At 39.6% G+C, this 18,089-nt stretch overlaps 1 protein-coding gene across 1 annotated transcript; it reads right to left on the bottom strand.

Annotated features, from left to right (window-relative positions):
• Positions 1-9,328: 9,328 nt before the first annotated feature.
• Positions 9,329-16,152, bottom strand: LOC123433515. Its single transcript, XM_045115457.1, has 4 exons — positions 15,934-16,152; positions 15,703-15,854; positions 14,114-14,428; positions 9,329-9,940 (listed from the first exon to the last, which is right to left on the bottom strand). Exons 1-4 carry the CDS (start codon positions 15,946-15,948, stop codon positions 9,904-9,906), a joined length of 519 nt encoding a protein of 172 aa, XP_044971392.1. The 5' UTR covers positions 15,949-16,152; the 3' UTR covers positions 9,329-9,903.
• Between the last annotated feature and the right edge of the window lie 1,937 nt (positions 16,153-18,089).

Raw genomic sequence — 18,089 nt, forward strand, 5'->3', positions numbered from 1 at the left:
CGCTTTGTTGGTCCTTTCAAAGTTTTGGCAAGAGAGGTGATCTTGCATATCAGTTAGAGCTTCCACCCAATTTCTCCAATGTGCATGATGTGTTAAACATCTCTCAGCTCAGAAGATGCTTCAAGACTCCCGAGCGCACAATTGACCTCCAAGATATTGATCTCCACCCAGACCTATCCTACCATGAGCATCATGTAGCAATTCTTGAAGATACTGAGCGCAAGACCCGTAATAAGTCAATCAAGTTCGTCAAAGTTCGATGGTCACATCATTCCGACAAAGAAGCCACTTGGGAACGAGAGGACCTCCTCCGCTCCGAGTACCCAGAGTTCTTCCAATCCTAGATCTCTGGTCGAGATCCTCTTGTAGTGTGGGAGAGTTGTAACAGCCCCAATGCAATACCTTCCCCCTTTTGTATATGTTTCCTTGTTTGGCAACCTTGCTATTTTAATGTTAGGTGGAATAAGATTAATCTTGTCTTCATTTATGTTGCATCATTACATCATGCATAACATCATTCATCTTTGTTTGTGTTGCACCTTGGTGCTTGGTAGTGTGAGTGCAATGTGTGATAGTGGCATGTCATTGTTGTTGTGAATTGGGTGCAACAAGGTACCTCTCAAAAACCCCTTGTTGCACCATAGCCCTAAAACCCTTCTTTTCATTTTATTTAGAGGCGGACTTAAAGGTTCATGTTTTGGTCCCTATAAAATGTTCCTCCCCTCCAAAAATCTTTTTATTATTTGTGGAGTGCAACCCCCTCTAGTTTGGTTTTATTTTTCCTTTTGGTTTTAATTAAAACAGAGCCTTATTTTAAACAAGAGGGATTTATTTTTGCTCTCCTAAAAATGCAAATGTATTTTTATAAATTGTGGCATGTTTTTAGCAGACCAAATGTACTTTTATTTTCTACAAAATATTTTCATTTTAGCCTCTTCAAATTATTCAAAAGCCATGTCAATTTTTATTTTGCAAAACGTTTGTTGCACAGAGGGAGATAGCCGGCCCATTCACTATTTCCTTCGACACAGGCCTGGGTGTTGACCCCTTCTCCCACCTCTCGTGCGTCACCTCCTGTAAGACGCCATGGCAGCCGCCGATGGGACTTTTCCCTCAATTAGACTGCTCGAAGCGCGTGGATCGATATATTTAGTAGTCTTAGCTCCTCTCTAACCCTAAGCGAAGCCATTTCCTTCCTCCTCTTCCCCCTAGCACCGTCAGGACGAGTCATTAGCCCACCACCACGCCATTGGCCGGCTCGTGCAGCAGCTCGATGTCGGCGTAGATCGTCACCCCCCTTCTTCCCCAGCTGCACCTACAGGATGTGGACGCCAAGGGAGATCCACTTCTGAAGAGATCAGACGCCAAGGTCGTCTACCATGACATCCCCAACATCCACTACTTCGTTCACCTCCGGGGACCTCTTCTGCAGCAGTTCCACGACATCGACATTGTCGTACCCCTCTGATGACCCACAAGTATAGGGGATCTATCGTAGTCCTTTCGATAAGTAAGAATGTCGAACCCAACGAGGAGCAGAAGGATATGACAAGTGGTTTTCAGCAAGGTAAAATCTGCAAGCACTAAAATTATCGGTAACGAGTAGTTGTGTGGCAAGATGATTCATAGAAAGTAGCAAGTAACAAAAGTAGCAACGGTGTAGAAAAGTGGCCCAATCCCTTTTGTAGCAAGGGACAAGCCTGGACAAAGTCTTATAGGAGGAAAATCGCTTCCGAGGACACACAGGAATTTCTGTCATGCTAGTTTTCATCATGTTCATATGATTCACGTTTGTTACTTTGATAGTTTGATATGAGGGTAGACCGGCGCTTGGGTACTGCCCTTACTTGGACAAGCATCCCACTTATGATTAACCCCTCTCGCAAGAATCCGCAACTACAAAAGAAGAATTAAGACAAAGTTTAACCATAGCATTAAACTAGTGGATCCAAATGAGCCCCTTATGAAGCAACACATAAACTAGGGTTTAAAGCCCTTCACTCTAGCAACCCATCATCTACTTACTACTTCCCAATGCCTTCCTCTAGGCCCAAATACTGGTGAAGTGCTATGTAGTCGACCTTCACATAACACCACTAGAGGAAAAACAACATACAACACATCAAAATATCGAACGAATACCAAATTCACATGACTACTATTAGCATGACTTATCCCATGTCCTCAGGAACAAAAGTAACTACTCACAAAGCATAATCATATTCATGACCAGAGAGGAAATGAGTAGCATCAAAGATCTGAACATAAACTCTTCCACCAAGTAATCCAACTAGCATCAACTACAAGGAGGAATTAACACTACTAGCAACCTTACAAGTACCAATCGGAGTCGCGAGACGAAGATTGGTTACAAGTGATGAACTAGGGTTTGGAGATGAGATGGTGCTGATGAAGATGTTGATGGTGATGAGTCCCCTTCGATGAGAGGAGTGTTGGTGATGACGATGGCAATGATTTCCCCCTCCGGGAGGGAAGTTTCCCTGGCAGGATCGTCCTGCCGGAGCTCTAGATTGTTTCTGCTCAAGTTCCGCCCCGTGGCGGCGGCGAATCCTCCGAAAAGCCTCTTCTTGATTTTTTCAGACCGAAACCCTTCTTGTAGAAAAAGAGGGGGATAGTGGGCCAGCAGGGAGCCCACAAGCCCCCTAGGCGCGGCCAAGGGGGTGGCTGCTGCGGCAACAAAAGTCCTTCCTTGGCGCTAGGAATTCTTCTTGTTACTTCTCTGGTTTGCGTCGGTTTTCCCCTTGAAGAGGAAAGGGTGATGCAGCACAGGAGCAGTAAGTATTTCCCTCAGTTTGAGAACCAAGGTATCGATCCGGAAGGAGGGCCTCGTCAAGTCCAGAGTACCTGCGCAAACACAAACAAGCTTGCACCCAACGCTTCAAAGGGGTTGTCAATCCCTTCAAGATTGTTTGCAAAGTGAGATCTGAAGGCTGAAAGTTCAACGAAGTAAAAAGTGTAAGGCTGAAAATATGGTGTGGAGTAGACCCTGGGGGCCATAGTGTTCACTAGAGGCTTCTCTCATAATACCAAATATCACGGTGGGTGAATAAATTACTGTCGAGCAATTGATAGAACCGCGCAAAGTCATGACGATATCTAAGGCAATGATCATACATATAGGCATCACGTCCGAGACAAGTAGACCGATACTTTTAGCATCTACTACTATTATTCCACACATCGACCGCTATCCAGCATGCATCTAGTGTATTGAGTTCATGACGAATAGAGTAACGCCTTAAGCAAGATGACATGATGTAGAGGGATAATCTCAAACCAATGATGAAAACCCCATCTTTTTACCCTTGATGGCAACAACACGATGGGTGCCTTGCTACCCCTTCTGTCACTGGGTGAGGTCACCACACAGTATGAACCCAAAACCAAGCACTTATCCCATTGCAAGAATCATAGATGTAGTTGGCCAGACAAAACCCACAACTCGAAGAGAATTACAAGGATATGAAATCATGCATAAGAGAGATCAGAAGAAACTCAAATAAGATTCATAGATAATCTGATCATAAATCCACAATTCATTGGATCTCGACAAACACACCGCAAAAGAAGATTACATCGGATAGATCTCCATGAAGATCATGGAGAACTTTGTATTGAAGATCCAAGAGAGAGAAGAAGCCATCTAGCTACTAGCTATGGACCCGTAGGTCTATGGTGAACTACTCACGCATCATCGGAGAGGTCATGGTGTTGATGAAGAAGCCCTCCGTGTCCGAATCCCCCTCCGGCAAGGCACCAGAACGTGCCCCAGATGGGATCTTGCGGAGACAGAATCTTGCGGTGGCGGAAAAGTAATTTTGATGATCTCCTGATTTTTTTGGGATTTTTAGGGAATTTATAGGCGCAACCCCTAGGTCAGGGGGCGCTCAGGGGGCCCACAAGCCTGTGGGCCGTGGGGTGGGGGCTTGTCGGGCCCCTGAGGCTCCCCTGCCTTGGCTCTCAAGCTTCCCGATCTTCTTCCGTTCCGGAAAAAATCTTTTCGGGGATTTTCTTCCGTTTGGACTCCGTTTCACAATCTCCTCTGAAAGGGGTCAAAAACATGGAAAAAAACAGGAACTGACACTTGGCACTCAGTTAATAAGTTAGTCCCAAAAAATATATAAAAGGCATGCAAAACATCCAAAGTTTGACAAGATAATAGCATGAAACCATCAAAAATTATAGATACGTTAGAGATGTATCAAGCATCCCCAAGCTTAACTCCTGCTCGTCCTCGAGTAGGGAAGTGATAAAGAATGAATTTTTGATGTGGAATGCTACCTAACATAGTTGTCCTTTTCAACTTCTTTCACGTGACATGAATGTTCAGATCCGTAAGATTCAAAACAATAGTTTGCTATCTATTATATACTTAAAATGATAGAAAACGAACGGTGAAGATTTATCACTTTAGAGTTATTATTTTTTAACGGCCTAGATTTAACAGCCATCCCAACGCATTAATCTTATTTGACCCCACATGCTAGATTAAAAAAAAACCTACAACCATCCCATACAAGCCAGTCTACCTGCAGCCGTACCCGTGACCTGTAGCCATCCCATACAAACCGGTCTACCTGCAGCCGTACACGTGACGGACACCCACGTGTTGGAATAAAACCTGCCTAAGTAAATTTGAATTGCTTATACAAGCCGGTGCATTATTTTCCAAAGGAAACTATATAATACGTACACGTGACGGACAACTTGAAGTTAACACGTCCAAGTATTGAATTATAATCATACCACAATTATGATTGCTAATGTACATATACTGTTGCAGGCGGACACTCATCCATACAGAAATAAAACACAATAACACTCGGACTAATATAAAGGTTGGGGCACACACCCCAAAACACCCACCGAAATAACACATACCAGAACACCCAACACCACCCATACGAAGATTGAAAGGAGATCCACATAACGACATATCAACACACGTCAGGAACGATCGATTGTGCGAGCAAGTTCTGATCGAGGGGGCGACATACGGCAGGACGCCCAACACATCGGAAGGACGGAAGAAGAAGCGGCATAAACATCATCAACTTTAGGTAATATATAGCTTAAATCTTGAGGTCTGCTTAGATCTTTACATCCCTTCATGTCTTTGCAACCTCCTTATGAACATCATGTTTTCCTGTTCATTTACAATTAGTCAGAACACTTATTTGTAACCAAATTTCATTAGCACATCATCATATGAACCACTCTTTCAAAATTGTTTTGAAGGCAACATCTCTATGGCGTACACAAAGTTGAGTGAGTTAACCACAAGAGGACAAACATGGAATATTAAAGCCAAAGTAATGAGAATGTGGGACTCAATCAACCCTTCGACTGATGAACTTATAAGCATCGATATGATCTTGATGGATGAGCAGGTATTTTATTCATATAATTAACAATGGGATTGTTCTACTGTTAAAATTACTACTAAGATTTTTCTTTCATTAAATTTTGAAGGGCCATACAATTCATGCTACTATATGGAAGAATCTAATTGACAATTACAAATCAAAGATCGACGAGGGTTCTATATATGCTTTTAGCAATTTTAAAGTTGTAGATTCGACAAAATATCGACCAGTCGGCAATGAAATTAAAATTACCTTTTTATACAATACAAAATTAAAGGAGATGAAAGGTTCATCGGATAATTTTCCAAATTACTACTTTGAGTTTGCTAGCAAAGATACCCTACAAGAACGGCTAGAAAAGGACAAACAATGCTCAAGTATGTTGATAGTCATATTTCTATTTCTAACTTCCAAGTGGTAAATTTAAATATGACTTCCTATAATTTTTATGTCTTTAATCTTCTAATTTTCAGATGTCATCGGGTTACTTACCAAGATTAAGCCAATAGAATCAAGGATAACAAAGAAGAAAACACCTTCAGATATATGTGAAATTGAAATTCTAATGCCAGAGTAAGTGTATATCCATGCGTCAACTTTTCACTAAAGGTTAAAGACTGTTTTCTTCCACTTATATTATTATTATCATTAATTTCTTTGGAATGAATTATTTAGGGGAGATAAAATCAGAGTATCATTGTGGGGAAGATTAGCTCATCATTTAAGTGAGGATGTAATTGGCAATCAAACAATTATTATTGTTACCTCAACAATGGTGCAAAAATTCAATGGTAAGTTGAATATGTTTACATGTCTTTTTTCATACCAAAATAAGAAATCTGACGGATTTATTGTTCATTAAATAGGTTTGTGCCTAAAGTCAACTAGCGCCACAAGATTATATACCAATCTAGATATACCTGAGACTTGGGAACTTCGTGGCAGGTATTAAGCACAATTTGTAGGTTCTGGTCATATAGAAGTCCATAATATATCTTCATTTACTAACATTTACTTATAGCCACTCCACCGAAGAAACGTTACCAAAAACGATGGAGATAGATAAAAGTACTCAAGGGACATTGGAAGATCAAATGTTTTATAGAAGGATAACCTTAAAAGAACTTACTCGAATCCGAAACGACAACCCAACAGATGAGGTAATGAATCAGAACTCTTCTAAGATACGATATTGTATAAGCCTCCAATACCTACGGAATGTATTTGACATATTTGTACGAATGGCTGCATATTCCTTAAAGAGCTATATTTTCTTCATCAACTTTCAGGACTTCGTCTTCACAACAATAGCAACAATTGATCGGTTACAAGAAAATATTCAATGGTGGTACATGTCATGCGATGTTTGCAACAAAATCGCTACAAAAGAATCACATAATTATTATTGCAAGAATTGTGATGTGTATCCAGAAGGTTTAACACCTAGGTAAGCATATTCTCTTGATTTGACCATCATTATGTACTATCACATTTGTGTTACACTAACGGAATGTGATTCTAGGTATCGTATTCGGCTTCAAATTAGTGATCACAGTGCTACTACAAGCTGCACTTTATTTGATGAAGAGGCTGAAAGAATGCTCAATACACCAGTCTCATTCTTGTTGGATTCCTTAGATGGAAAATGTGAAGAAGTCCCAAAGATTATACAAGAATTGTGTGGACAAAGACTTATCTTTCGATTCAAACTCAACAATAAAAACCTCACTCTAGGCATGCAGAACTATGCGGTAAAAAATATATTTGTGCCTGATGAGAAGCTTGAGAAGCGATACTTAGAGGATAAAACTGAAGAGGTAATGGTCTATTAAATTATCAAATATATTTAAACACCAATTATTTTACTCTTTTATATGGAACTATTGAAGCAGGTATTTACAATTCTTGATTCATTATGCTCAACAGGATTTAATGGATGATGAAGTGGACAACATATTAAAAAAAGAAACAAAGAAACCGAATGAGCCACTTAAAAAGGTGATTCAGTACTTCAGCATACAAACTTCTATTTGCATAAATTCATCTCTTAATTCATCCGTTTATGTGATTTTGCAGGTACATATCACCAAGTGTGAACTTAGCAAAAACATATGTGAGTTGGTCCATGTGAAAGAGGAGCTAGAAGATAAAAGCAATGGGAGCACAATACATCAGAAGGAGCATCAACAAAAAAAGTCATCAACAAGTTTCGAAGGCGTGAAAAGGAGGCGAAGATCTGTTGTATTATCAGACTCGGAAGATGAAGAGAATGAAAATAGTATATCAGTAATATCAAAAAAAGCAGTGCCCGAAAGTACCAGAAGTGTTCAGGCAAAAAACAGAAAGACAAAGGTTGAACATCAAGGCTCATATGATTGTAATGCCAAAGATAATAGTATCGTCAATGCAGCCACAAGGATGACACGAAGTTTGATCAAGTTTGCGAAACAAGACGCAAGAGAGGAAGGACCTCTTCCAGAAACTTTTTGGGACAGTAGTTTATCCACGAAAATAAGCCATAGTATATCCTCATAACAAAGGAGTAGATGTTGTTTACTTGGTGAACTTTGGGTATAGAACATATTCATTATTTTGATGTATCTGAAAATCGGCAATATTTAGTACATTTATATATATATGGTAAATATGTATGAACAATATGTCATTTTGTCATTCAAGTATTGCATACTATTCAGAAGAGAGAAGGAGCAGTACATCCATTTGTTCCTAATCAATTTAAGTGTTAAGTAGCATTCAGAATTAGAATTGCATTTGTGTGGTTGGTCAAAGATCTGATGTGCTTACAACATTTGTCAAAACAATATTTGTATATATTTGGCCTAGAATATATGAGAACAAATGCTCAATAGTATATAAAAAGATTTAGTTGCAAATCCATCTGGAATACTATGAAAAAAAATCAAAATCGTAGCTTCGAGTGTGAATTGATCCATGTGAAGCCACAATGAAATTTAAAGCTGTCGAAAGCGTATGATGGTGACTCGCATACCAAAAGCTTAATTTATTTTTTTCACTAACCCTCAATTAATCCGACCAAAATTATTTTCTCACACAAAATGTATTTTTGCTAGAAGCATACCTAGCTGAAAATAGTTGAAGGCCAAACCTGCGCTGCTACTTACGGCGCTGATGGGTCGCGCTGCTCCATCCAGATCAACGGCTTCTTGGTTGACCTCACGGCAGCTCGCCTGTGCCGGCGTCGTTGTGCGGCCGCGCCATCGCGTGCCCTCCTTGGCGCAAGATATTCAGCGGATCCAGTGATAATCTGAGCTTAGCAGGTCGCCGACAGCTAATCAGATGCGATTTGCTCATGCCGAAGAATATCCCTTTACAAGAACTATGTGGAAGAAGAACAGTCCATTGATATGAAGTCAAAAAGTTAAGCGGTGAAGTGGGGATGCCTTCTTTCTTTATTTTGACAACACATCCCTGTAGCAGGAGCGTTGAAGTGCAAATAAAATACAGCCAGGCCTAAATTAGTGCAGGCCTAACTACTGTTTAGTTCATCTAAATTTCCTTAAAAACAATACGTATTGTATTGTCCGATTTCGACTCACTGCAAGATTCCTAATCGTACGCTCTAGAAAAACAACTGATGATTCCTAATCGTACGCTCTAGGGAAACAACTAGCTATATCATTATATAACGTGTATCACACCATGCCCTACTAGCACAACAAGCCTCATCGCCGACTGATGCGACTTCTCGAACTCGAAGCAACTCGACGACTAAACAGGCAAGGGCTTCGGTGTATTATATATTTCCTCTTTTTAATACACGCATTATTTTTAATTTTTTATTATCAGCTAACATATTCTTATAAAACCTTTGCCCTCAGGTAATCTACATAATACAAATCCCTACGTGAAGACACATTAGTCAAATTGCTAGATCATAGTCTCAGAAAACAAACAAGAGGTATGGTCACACACTCATCCTTTCTCCTTATATCACATAATTTCAAGCATAATTTTACAAGACAGACGTTCATAATTGACCCATGATGCACTTCTTAATAGCTCCTTTTTCAAGATGTCAGGGCGATAAAATACAAAGAGACGGCCGGCAAATTGAAGGCATGGCAACAACTCCAGCAACTTGCATCCAATATACGCCTGCGACGCCCAAACAATCGAAAGCACAAAGAAACGTCCAACAAGTTGAAGACACGACATCAGCACCATCAGCGTCGGGTAATATCCACATGCAATTCTTCATGTGTGTGCCTGCATTTTGATCTCAGCTCAACTTTGCTTATAATGAGATGAGGCAAAGCTTTTGCCTCCGTTTCGAAATAAAAACTTTGCTTATAATCTTCTATCTCAAAACTCTTCTGATACTAAACTATAAAGCATTTTTTAATGCATCCTGATACTACCATGATAGTTATGTGAAATCTACGAAAAGAGAAACACGGTTGAACAATTATTGATTTATGGTGCCTTGTCAGATAAACAACATTGATCTCCAGTTGTACTGTATGTGACACATCCATTAGTAGTCTTTTACATCTACAAATGCACTTGCATATCTGCAACGGCAAAACACTATTAAGTACAACATAAATCATATTACATGATACTATGTTAAGAAAAATCTATACACACTGACAAAATCACATTTGCAGAGATGGGAGTCCAGCATATGTCAGCCCCAGCAGCTCACCATACGAAAAGAAAAAAAGAACAACCTTTAAATTCAAGGAGTACAAAGCGGACAAGGACTGCAAAGGGAAGAAGAAATACAAACACAGAGGATCCTGAACGATTGAGAAAGGCTAATGCTGAAGAAGATAAGGAATTGAAGCGGGGAAGAAGAGATACCAACAAACACAACATTAGAGCAAATGTTGGAGACAATAACAGAACCAGAACCTCGACAAGTGCAAATAGAAAACCGTGGAACTTCGGAAGGCCGATATACAAATGCCAATATTGCAAAGCATTGCTATGGTGTGAAGAAAGATTAAATTCAAACAAAGGAACTACGACACCCACTTTTGGAATATGCTGCAAACAGGGGAAAATCGATCTGCCACCACTAAGAGAACCTCCACCATACCTCAGAAACCTCTTAAGAAGTGAAGGGCAGGATTCAGTAAACTTCAAAGAAAATATAAGGTCATACAACTCAATGTTCTCATTCACATCGATGGGAGGAGTTGTGGACAAGGAAATAAACACTAGCAAAGGACCTTATGTTTTTCGTTTGCATAGACAGAACTACAACCATATAGGAACTCTTTTACCTGAAGGTACAGACAAACCTCGGTTCGCACAGCTGTACATCTATAATATAGAAAATGAGGTGGATAATAGGATAAGTGCGTCAAGATGCAATGATAGTAAATCAACAGTGGACCCCAACATCGTCAAAGAACTGAAAGTAATGCTCGACGACAATAACATCCTCGCAAAAACATTCAGAATGGCAAGAGATAGATTCCAGGAAGGAGACTACCATGATTACACAATTCGGATACTAGGCAAAAGGAACGGAACACACAACCTTCCATCTGCATCTGAAGTTGCAGCATTGGTAGTAAGAGATCCAACCGGAGAGAGTGAAGGACGTGACATTGTTGTTGAGTACAAAAATATGGAGCCGCAAAGGATATCAGAGATCCACCCGAAATTCATGTCCATGCAATATCCGTTGTTGTTCCCATATGTAGAAGATGGTTTTAAACTTGAGATACCATACAAGAAAACAAAAGGAGGTGCAAATAGCAGGAAATACGTAACGTTATTGGACTACTATGCATTCTACCTACAACAACATCCCGATCAAGGAATGTTACTACTCAAATCTGGGCATCTGTCACTGCAATTTTGGGTGGATGTATACACATGTATCGAGCAAAATAGACTAAACTGGATCCGACACAATCAAGGAAAGCTACGAACTGAACTTTACAGTGGATTGCAGGATGCAATTGAGCGAGGGGACACAAGAACAGAGCAAGTTGGAAAGAGGATAATTGTGCCTTCATCTTTTACAGGTGGTAGAAGAAATAAGGCACAATACTTGCAAGATGCCTTTGCAATATGTCGTTGGGCTGGATACCCAGACCTATTTATAACATTCACATGCAATGCAAAGTGGCCTGAGATCCAATACATGCTAGATGAAGCGGGAGGTGGCCAAAAGCCAGCCGATCGGCCAGATATTGTTGACAGGGTATTTATGATCAAACTAAAGGAGCTAATGAGAGACATAAAAGAAAAAAAGTACTTTGGAGAAACAGTTGCAAGTAAGTCCATCGACTATCAATCTTTACTCTTTCATGACTCTTCCTCTTTAGTAACATGCATCATCTTATAGTCCGTCAGACTCTACCTCTTCAGTAACATGCATTCCAGTTTTAGCTAAATCTGACAAACTATTAATCAACTGCAGTCATCTACACAATAGAATTCCAGAAGAGAGGACTCCCGCATGCCCACATACTAATATTTTTGAAGGATAAAGACAAGTACCCAGAACCATCGCAAATCGACAAAATAATAAGCGCTGAGATCCCAAACAAGGATGAGGATCCGTAGGCATTTGAAGCTGTTGAGAACATCATGATGCATGGCCCGTGCGGAGAGGCTAAGAAAAACTCACCATGCATGGTGGACCATAGATGCACCAAGCATTTCCCAAAAAGATACAATGTCAGTACTACCATTGACGAGGATGGGTTTCCAGTATATAAAAGGAGGGATGACGGAAGGCAGATCAAAAAGGGAGGAGTGATGCTCGACAACAGATTTGTCGTGCCATACAACCGGAATCTTCTGGTCAAATTTCAAGCTCATATAAATGTCGAGTGGTGCAATAGGTCCAGATCAATCAAGTACCTATTCAAGTATATCCATAAAGACGATGACCATGTTACAGCCTTGCTCAAGGAAAGGGGCACGACAAACGAAACTGACGAGATCAAGAAATACCTAGAGATGAGATACATATCAACATCAGAAGCATGTTGGAGGATATTTCATTTTGATCTTCAGTATCGTGATCCAGCAGTTGAGAGACTACCTTTCCATCTTGAAAATGAGCAGCAAGTCGTTTTTCCAGACTCCACTGACCTTGAAAAGATAGTAACAAGGGAAGGATCTAAAATTACCAAGTTCACTCGGTGGATGGAGGCAAATAAAATATACGAGCTAGGGAAAGAATTGACTTACGTAGAATTCCCTACAAAGTTTGTATGGAAAAGCGAAACAAAAACTTGGCAAAAGCGAAAAAGGGACTACGCAATTGGAAGAATCTATTATGCACATCCCGCAAGTGGGAGCGATACCATATGAGGATGCTTCTAAACACTAAGAAAGGATGCACATCATTTGAGGACATTAGGACCGTTGATGGAGTCACTCACCCAACATACAAATCAGCATGCCAAGCCCTCAGATTTCTCGATGATGACACTGAGTGGATTGACTGTATCAATGAAGCATCAAGTTGGGCATCCGGAACACAACTGCGTCAGTTATTCACCACCATATTGTCCCATTGCGAAGTCACAAACCCAAAGGTACTGTGGGATTCAACATGGGAGGCGCTGTGTGAAGATATGCAATACAAAAGAAGGACTATTCTAAACTTTCCGGCACTTCGGCTCACAAACACACAGAAAAAAGCCTATGGTTTGATTGAGATAGAAAAACTGAAGAGGCAAGTAGGAAAGTCACTAAAGGACTATCCAGACATAGAACTACCAAATGACGCAGAGCTAGACGAACTTGGGAATAGGCTAATAAACGAAGAGGTCAACTACGACATGGACAAACTCAAGGATGAGCACAATATCATACTAAACAATCTTAACCAAGACCAGAAAAAAGCCTATGATGCAATTATGGAATCAGTTGACAGAGGATAAGGAAAGCAGATATTTCTCGAAGGCTACGGTGGCACAGGAAAAACCTATTTATGGAAAGCAATAACGACAAAGCTAAGGTCAGAGGGGAAGACAGTGCTTGCAGTAGCATCATGTGGCATTGCAGCGTTGCTTCTCCAAGGTGGGAGAACGGCACACTCAAGGTTCCGCATTCCACTTAATATCACTGAAGAATCAACATGTGAAATAAAACAAGGGTCGCATTTGGCTGAATTGCTAAAGAAGACATGACTTATATTGTGGGACGAAGCTCCTATGGCAAACAAACACTGCTTTGAGGCACTAGACAAAAGCCTTAGAGATATTCTCAGGTTCACTAATGAAAACATCAATGAAAAGCCATTTGGTGGAATGACAGTTATACTAGGAGGCGACTTGAGACAAATCCTGCCAGTTATAACCAAAGGAAGGAGAGAGCAGATAGTTAATGCTTCAATCAAAAGGTCATATCTGTGGAAACACTTTGAAATATTTGAGTTAACACAAAACATGCGGCTGAAGTGTTTGTCGGATGATCCAATACAAAAGCAAAAAGTAGCTGAATTTGCAGAGTGGATACTACAGATTGGCGATGGGAAAACAACATCAGATGAAGGAGAGGATTGGATAAAAATACCAAAGGACCTACTGCTAGAGAAAGGAGAAAATCGTAAGGAACAAATCGTCAAAAGCATATACCCAAACTTACAGCAAAAATACCGTGAGCGGGATTACCTAGAAGAAAGAGCAATATTATGTCCAAGAAATGATACCGTCAAGGAGATAAACGACCACATAATGAGCCAAATACAAGGTGAAGATGTCACATACCTAAGCCTGGACACAGTGTGCAAGGCCACGACAAACACCAACATCATGATGAACATGCAGCCTACTGAGTTCCTTAACACCTTGACATCCCCAGGAATCCCAGACCATAAGTTAACACTAAAGATGGGTTTGCCGGTAATGCTACTACGCAACATCAACCAAGCAGCAGGTTTATGCAATGGTACAAGAATGACAATTACACAACTTGGAAACAAATACATCGAGACACAAATAATCACAGGAACACACGTCGGCGACAAGGTATACATACCTCGAATCATCATGTCACCAAGTGACTCAAAATGGCCATTCGTACTGAAAAGAAGGCAATATCCATTATCAGTGTGCTTCGCGATGACGATAAACAAGAGCCAAGGTCAGTCCTTAAACAAGGTAGGCATATATTTGCCTAAGCAAGTGTTCTGCCATGGACAACTATATGTCGCACTATCAAGAGTGACAAACAAAGAAGGATTGAAGGTGCTGATTGATGACGAAGAGTGTCCAACTGAAGATGTCGCAAAGAATATTGTCTACAAAGAGATATTTTAACTGACTGTGCAGTTGATCAAGTCTATAAAACTATAATTCTCGCTAGACAATTCATGTATGATTATATAGTCACAGACAACCTTACCATACATAATCAACAACATATGTACTTGCTCGACAACTATATATATATGTTTGATCTTTCCTCAAAATATTAATTTTTAATTAGTTATTTATCCTTGAATGTTTTTAACACAATAAATATCAGCAGATGAAACAATGAAATCACCAATGGATTCCACCTACAAAGCCACGATCAACAACAATAAAATATATTAACGAATAATATCAAAATCCAAATCTTTTAACATTCTAGAGAAAGTTCACCAATTAATTATGCCTAAATAGGCATTACTAATCTCTCACACTCAACAATCAAATCTCTCTCACGGATAGTTTCCAAGTCCCCATATCTACTCTATTTGTCCCTCTAAAAAAAGGCATTAGCCTACTCTATGTATGTGTACATACGGATCTTTTCTCCTTCAGTAAACATACAAATTTCTGTTCATCAGTTCTGTATCCGTGAACTGACTCTTTCATGTTTGTACAGGTAATTTCTTTCTACAATAATGTTTCTATAAACTTCGAGAAGTAAATTTTTAGAGCAAAAAATACAGATCGTACATTTTTCATTTCGCAATGGTACAAAATCTATTGAATGTACCATCATATCTCGAGTACCAATTACTTCTAGAAGATCACAATCCTAATTTTAATTCCTCTAATGAATAGTCCCCAAATCTCAATCTCCATTGAATCAGCTCCATCAAAAAGTGCATGCAGCATGGAGATTTCAATATCTTCTTTATTCAATCTTGAGCGTGGTTGTCGCATGGATATTTTACTAAACAATTTCTAATCTGGGATGAAATTACAACACATAATCTGCTACAATATAAACATGAAAGCTTCTAATTTTGGAAAACGTATAGCCAAATATCCAAATTTAATCAACAGAAAAAATATGTTGATGAAATTATGATGCACATTATGCAAAGCAAGAGGCAAATGGGATAGCACAAAGGGATTCATACCTGTCAGTACGTCTGCAGCCTAAGACGACGGGAACAACACACAGAAGATGGCCCCTCAACCAAATCACAAAGCTATATGTCCGAGCGCCAATGGACGGCCTCGCTGGTGGGCAAGACCTGATCCGCAGCGCATGTCCTGCACTCGGCAAAAACTGGCCACAAACTTCACCTCCTCCAAGATTTGGCCATGGATGGGCAAGAAAATCAATCTGGTACAACAACAACACTTACAATTTGGTACAACATCTCCCCATGTATGGGAGGGCACTCAAATTTGGGGCGGCAGCATCAGTTTCTTTTTCCACTAGCAATTTGGTACAGCATCGCTCCATGGACGGGCAGGGCACTCAGATTTGGGGTAGAATCACCCATGGACTGGCTGCCTCGATTTCTTTCAATTCCCTTCAAAGGCGAAGAAGAAAGGAAATGTTTTTTTCCACTCTACAAAAGCGGTGTACATCCCTTCAAGAGAAAATAAAAACGTGCACATTTCTTCTCACAAAAATAAAATGGTGGGATGGGAAATTGAGAAGCACATTATACAATATTTTTTTAATTAAGCGCGTTCTACATTGGTTTGACTAAACTGAGAGGGATGAAAAAATGAAGATGCAACTTTAATTTAAATTTCTTATACGATTGGGTCCATTTCGCTTCATAATTTCATACAAATAAATGGACGAAAGATCTAGCAAATAATTGTTAAGTAGACAAAACATACAAAGAAAACATCTTCGCTCGGTGAAAAATAGCATGGTCAAAGCACACCCTAAATTTTGGTCCAATCATTTTTTAAAGATATTTTGATCCAATCTAAGAACAAAGTATGCATGAAATAAAATTTAAATAATCGTATGCGTAGATCTTTAAAACATAACTTCACATTAAGATTTTGTTTGAAATTATATAAAAAGCATACAGTAATGTTCTAATCAATACAAATGTAAATGCTCATACATACGAACATACAGTCGTTCCTATGATCGAACACATGCATGTCCTACATCTAGGAGCACTTTCGAAAGACTGAATCGAAAAATCATTTTCATATTGACAAAGTCGCCACAGACGCATTCGTAGTCGACAGGAAAACTTCTCCAACTGAACCCACATCGTCGGAAGGCCTAAAACAAATCTAGCAAATTGAGATCACCAGTGTCAAGTCTAGAACTTAAACCTATAGACTAGGGCTACCACCGTCCTCCTGACCATTCAACTATATATTGGTTCGCAAAAAAATACCTTCTAAAACACTCACAAATACATTACAAATCTTTACAATAAATATATCATATATAATTTTCCGTATAATAGGAAAAATGAACACATACAAAGAAAAAATATTTGCATGTTAAAATATTTAATGAATGCTAAAATATCACATTACGATGTTAAATGCATAAATTAAGTCAAAAGTCAAAGAAAATCTAATCATAATAAATATCTAGCCGCGCAAATGCGCAGGTAGCCCCGCTAGTTGACATGAAAACAGTAATACTTCAAGCAAACTAGCAAAGTAATCATGAACTTTCAAAATAACAAGGCCAAAGAAAGTTATCCCTACAAAATCATATAGTGTGGCTATGCTCCATCATCCTCACAGAACTAATGTAAATCATGCACAACCCCGGTATTGGCCAAGTAATTGTTTTCGCACTCTTACTTTCTCAAACTTTTTATAACTATCACGCAATACATGAGCGCGAGCCATGGATATAGCACTATAGGTGGAACAGAGTGTGGTGGTGGTTATGAGACAAAAAGGGAGGAGATAGTCACATTGACTCGGCATATCAATAGGCTATGGAGATGCCCATTAATAGATATCAATGTGAATGAGTAGGGATTGCCATACAAGAGATGCACTAGAGCTATAAGTATGTGAAAGCTCAAAAGGAAAACTAGTGGGTGTGCATCCAACTTGCTTGCTCACGAAGACCTAGGACAATTTTGAGGAAGCCCATCATTGAAATATACAAGCCAAGTTATATAATGAAGAATCCCACTAGCATATGGTAGTGACAAAGCAACAAGCTTTCAATCATGAAGAACATGGTGCTATCATGAAGCACAAGTGTGGAAAAAGATAGTAGCATTGTCCCTTCTCTCTTTTTCTCTCCTTTTTTCATTTGGGCTCTTAGGCCTCTTTTTTCTTTCTTTTTTCTTTTCTCTTTTTTTTTTGTTTTTGGGCTCTTTGGCCACTTTTTTTTCCTCACATGGGACAATGCTCTAATAGTGATGATCATCACACTTTTATTTACTCACAGCTCAAAGATCACAATGATGATGACTCCGTAGGAAATGCCTCCGGAAGTGTACCGGGATGTGCAACAATCTAGCATGGCGTATGACGTTGAAACATCTCGCTAGCTATCTTACGATCATGC

The sequence above is a fragment of the Hordeum vulgare genome, chromosome 1H (genome assembly GCF_904849725.1).
Source record: "Hordeum vulgare subsp. vulgare chromosome 1H, MorexV3_pseudomolecules_assembly, whole genome shotgun sequence".
Classification (NCBI taxonomy): domain Eukaryota; kingdom Viridiplantae; phylum Streptophyta; class Magnoliopsida; order Poales; family Poaceae; genus Hordeum; species Hordeum vulgare.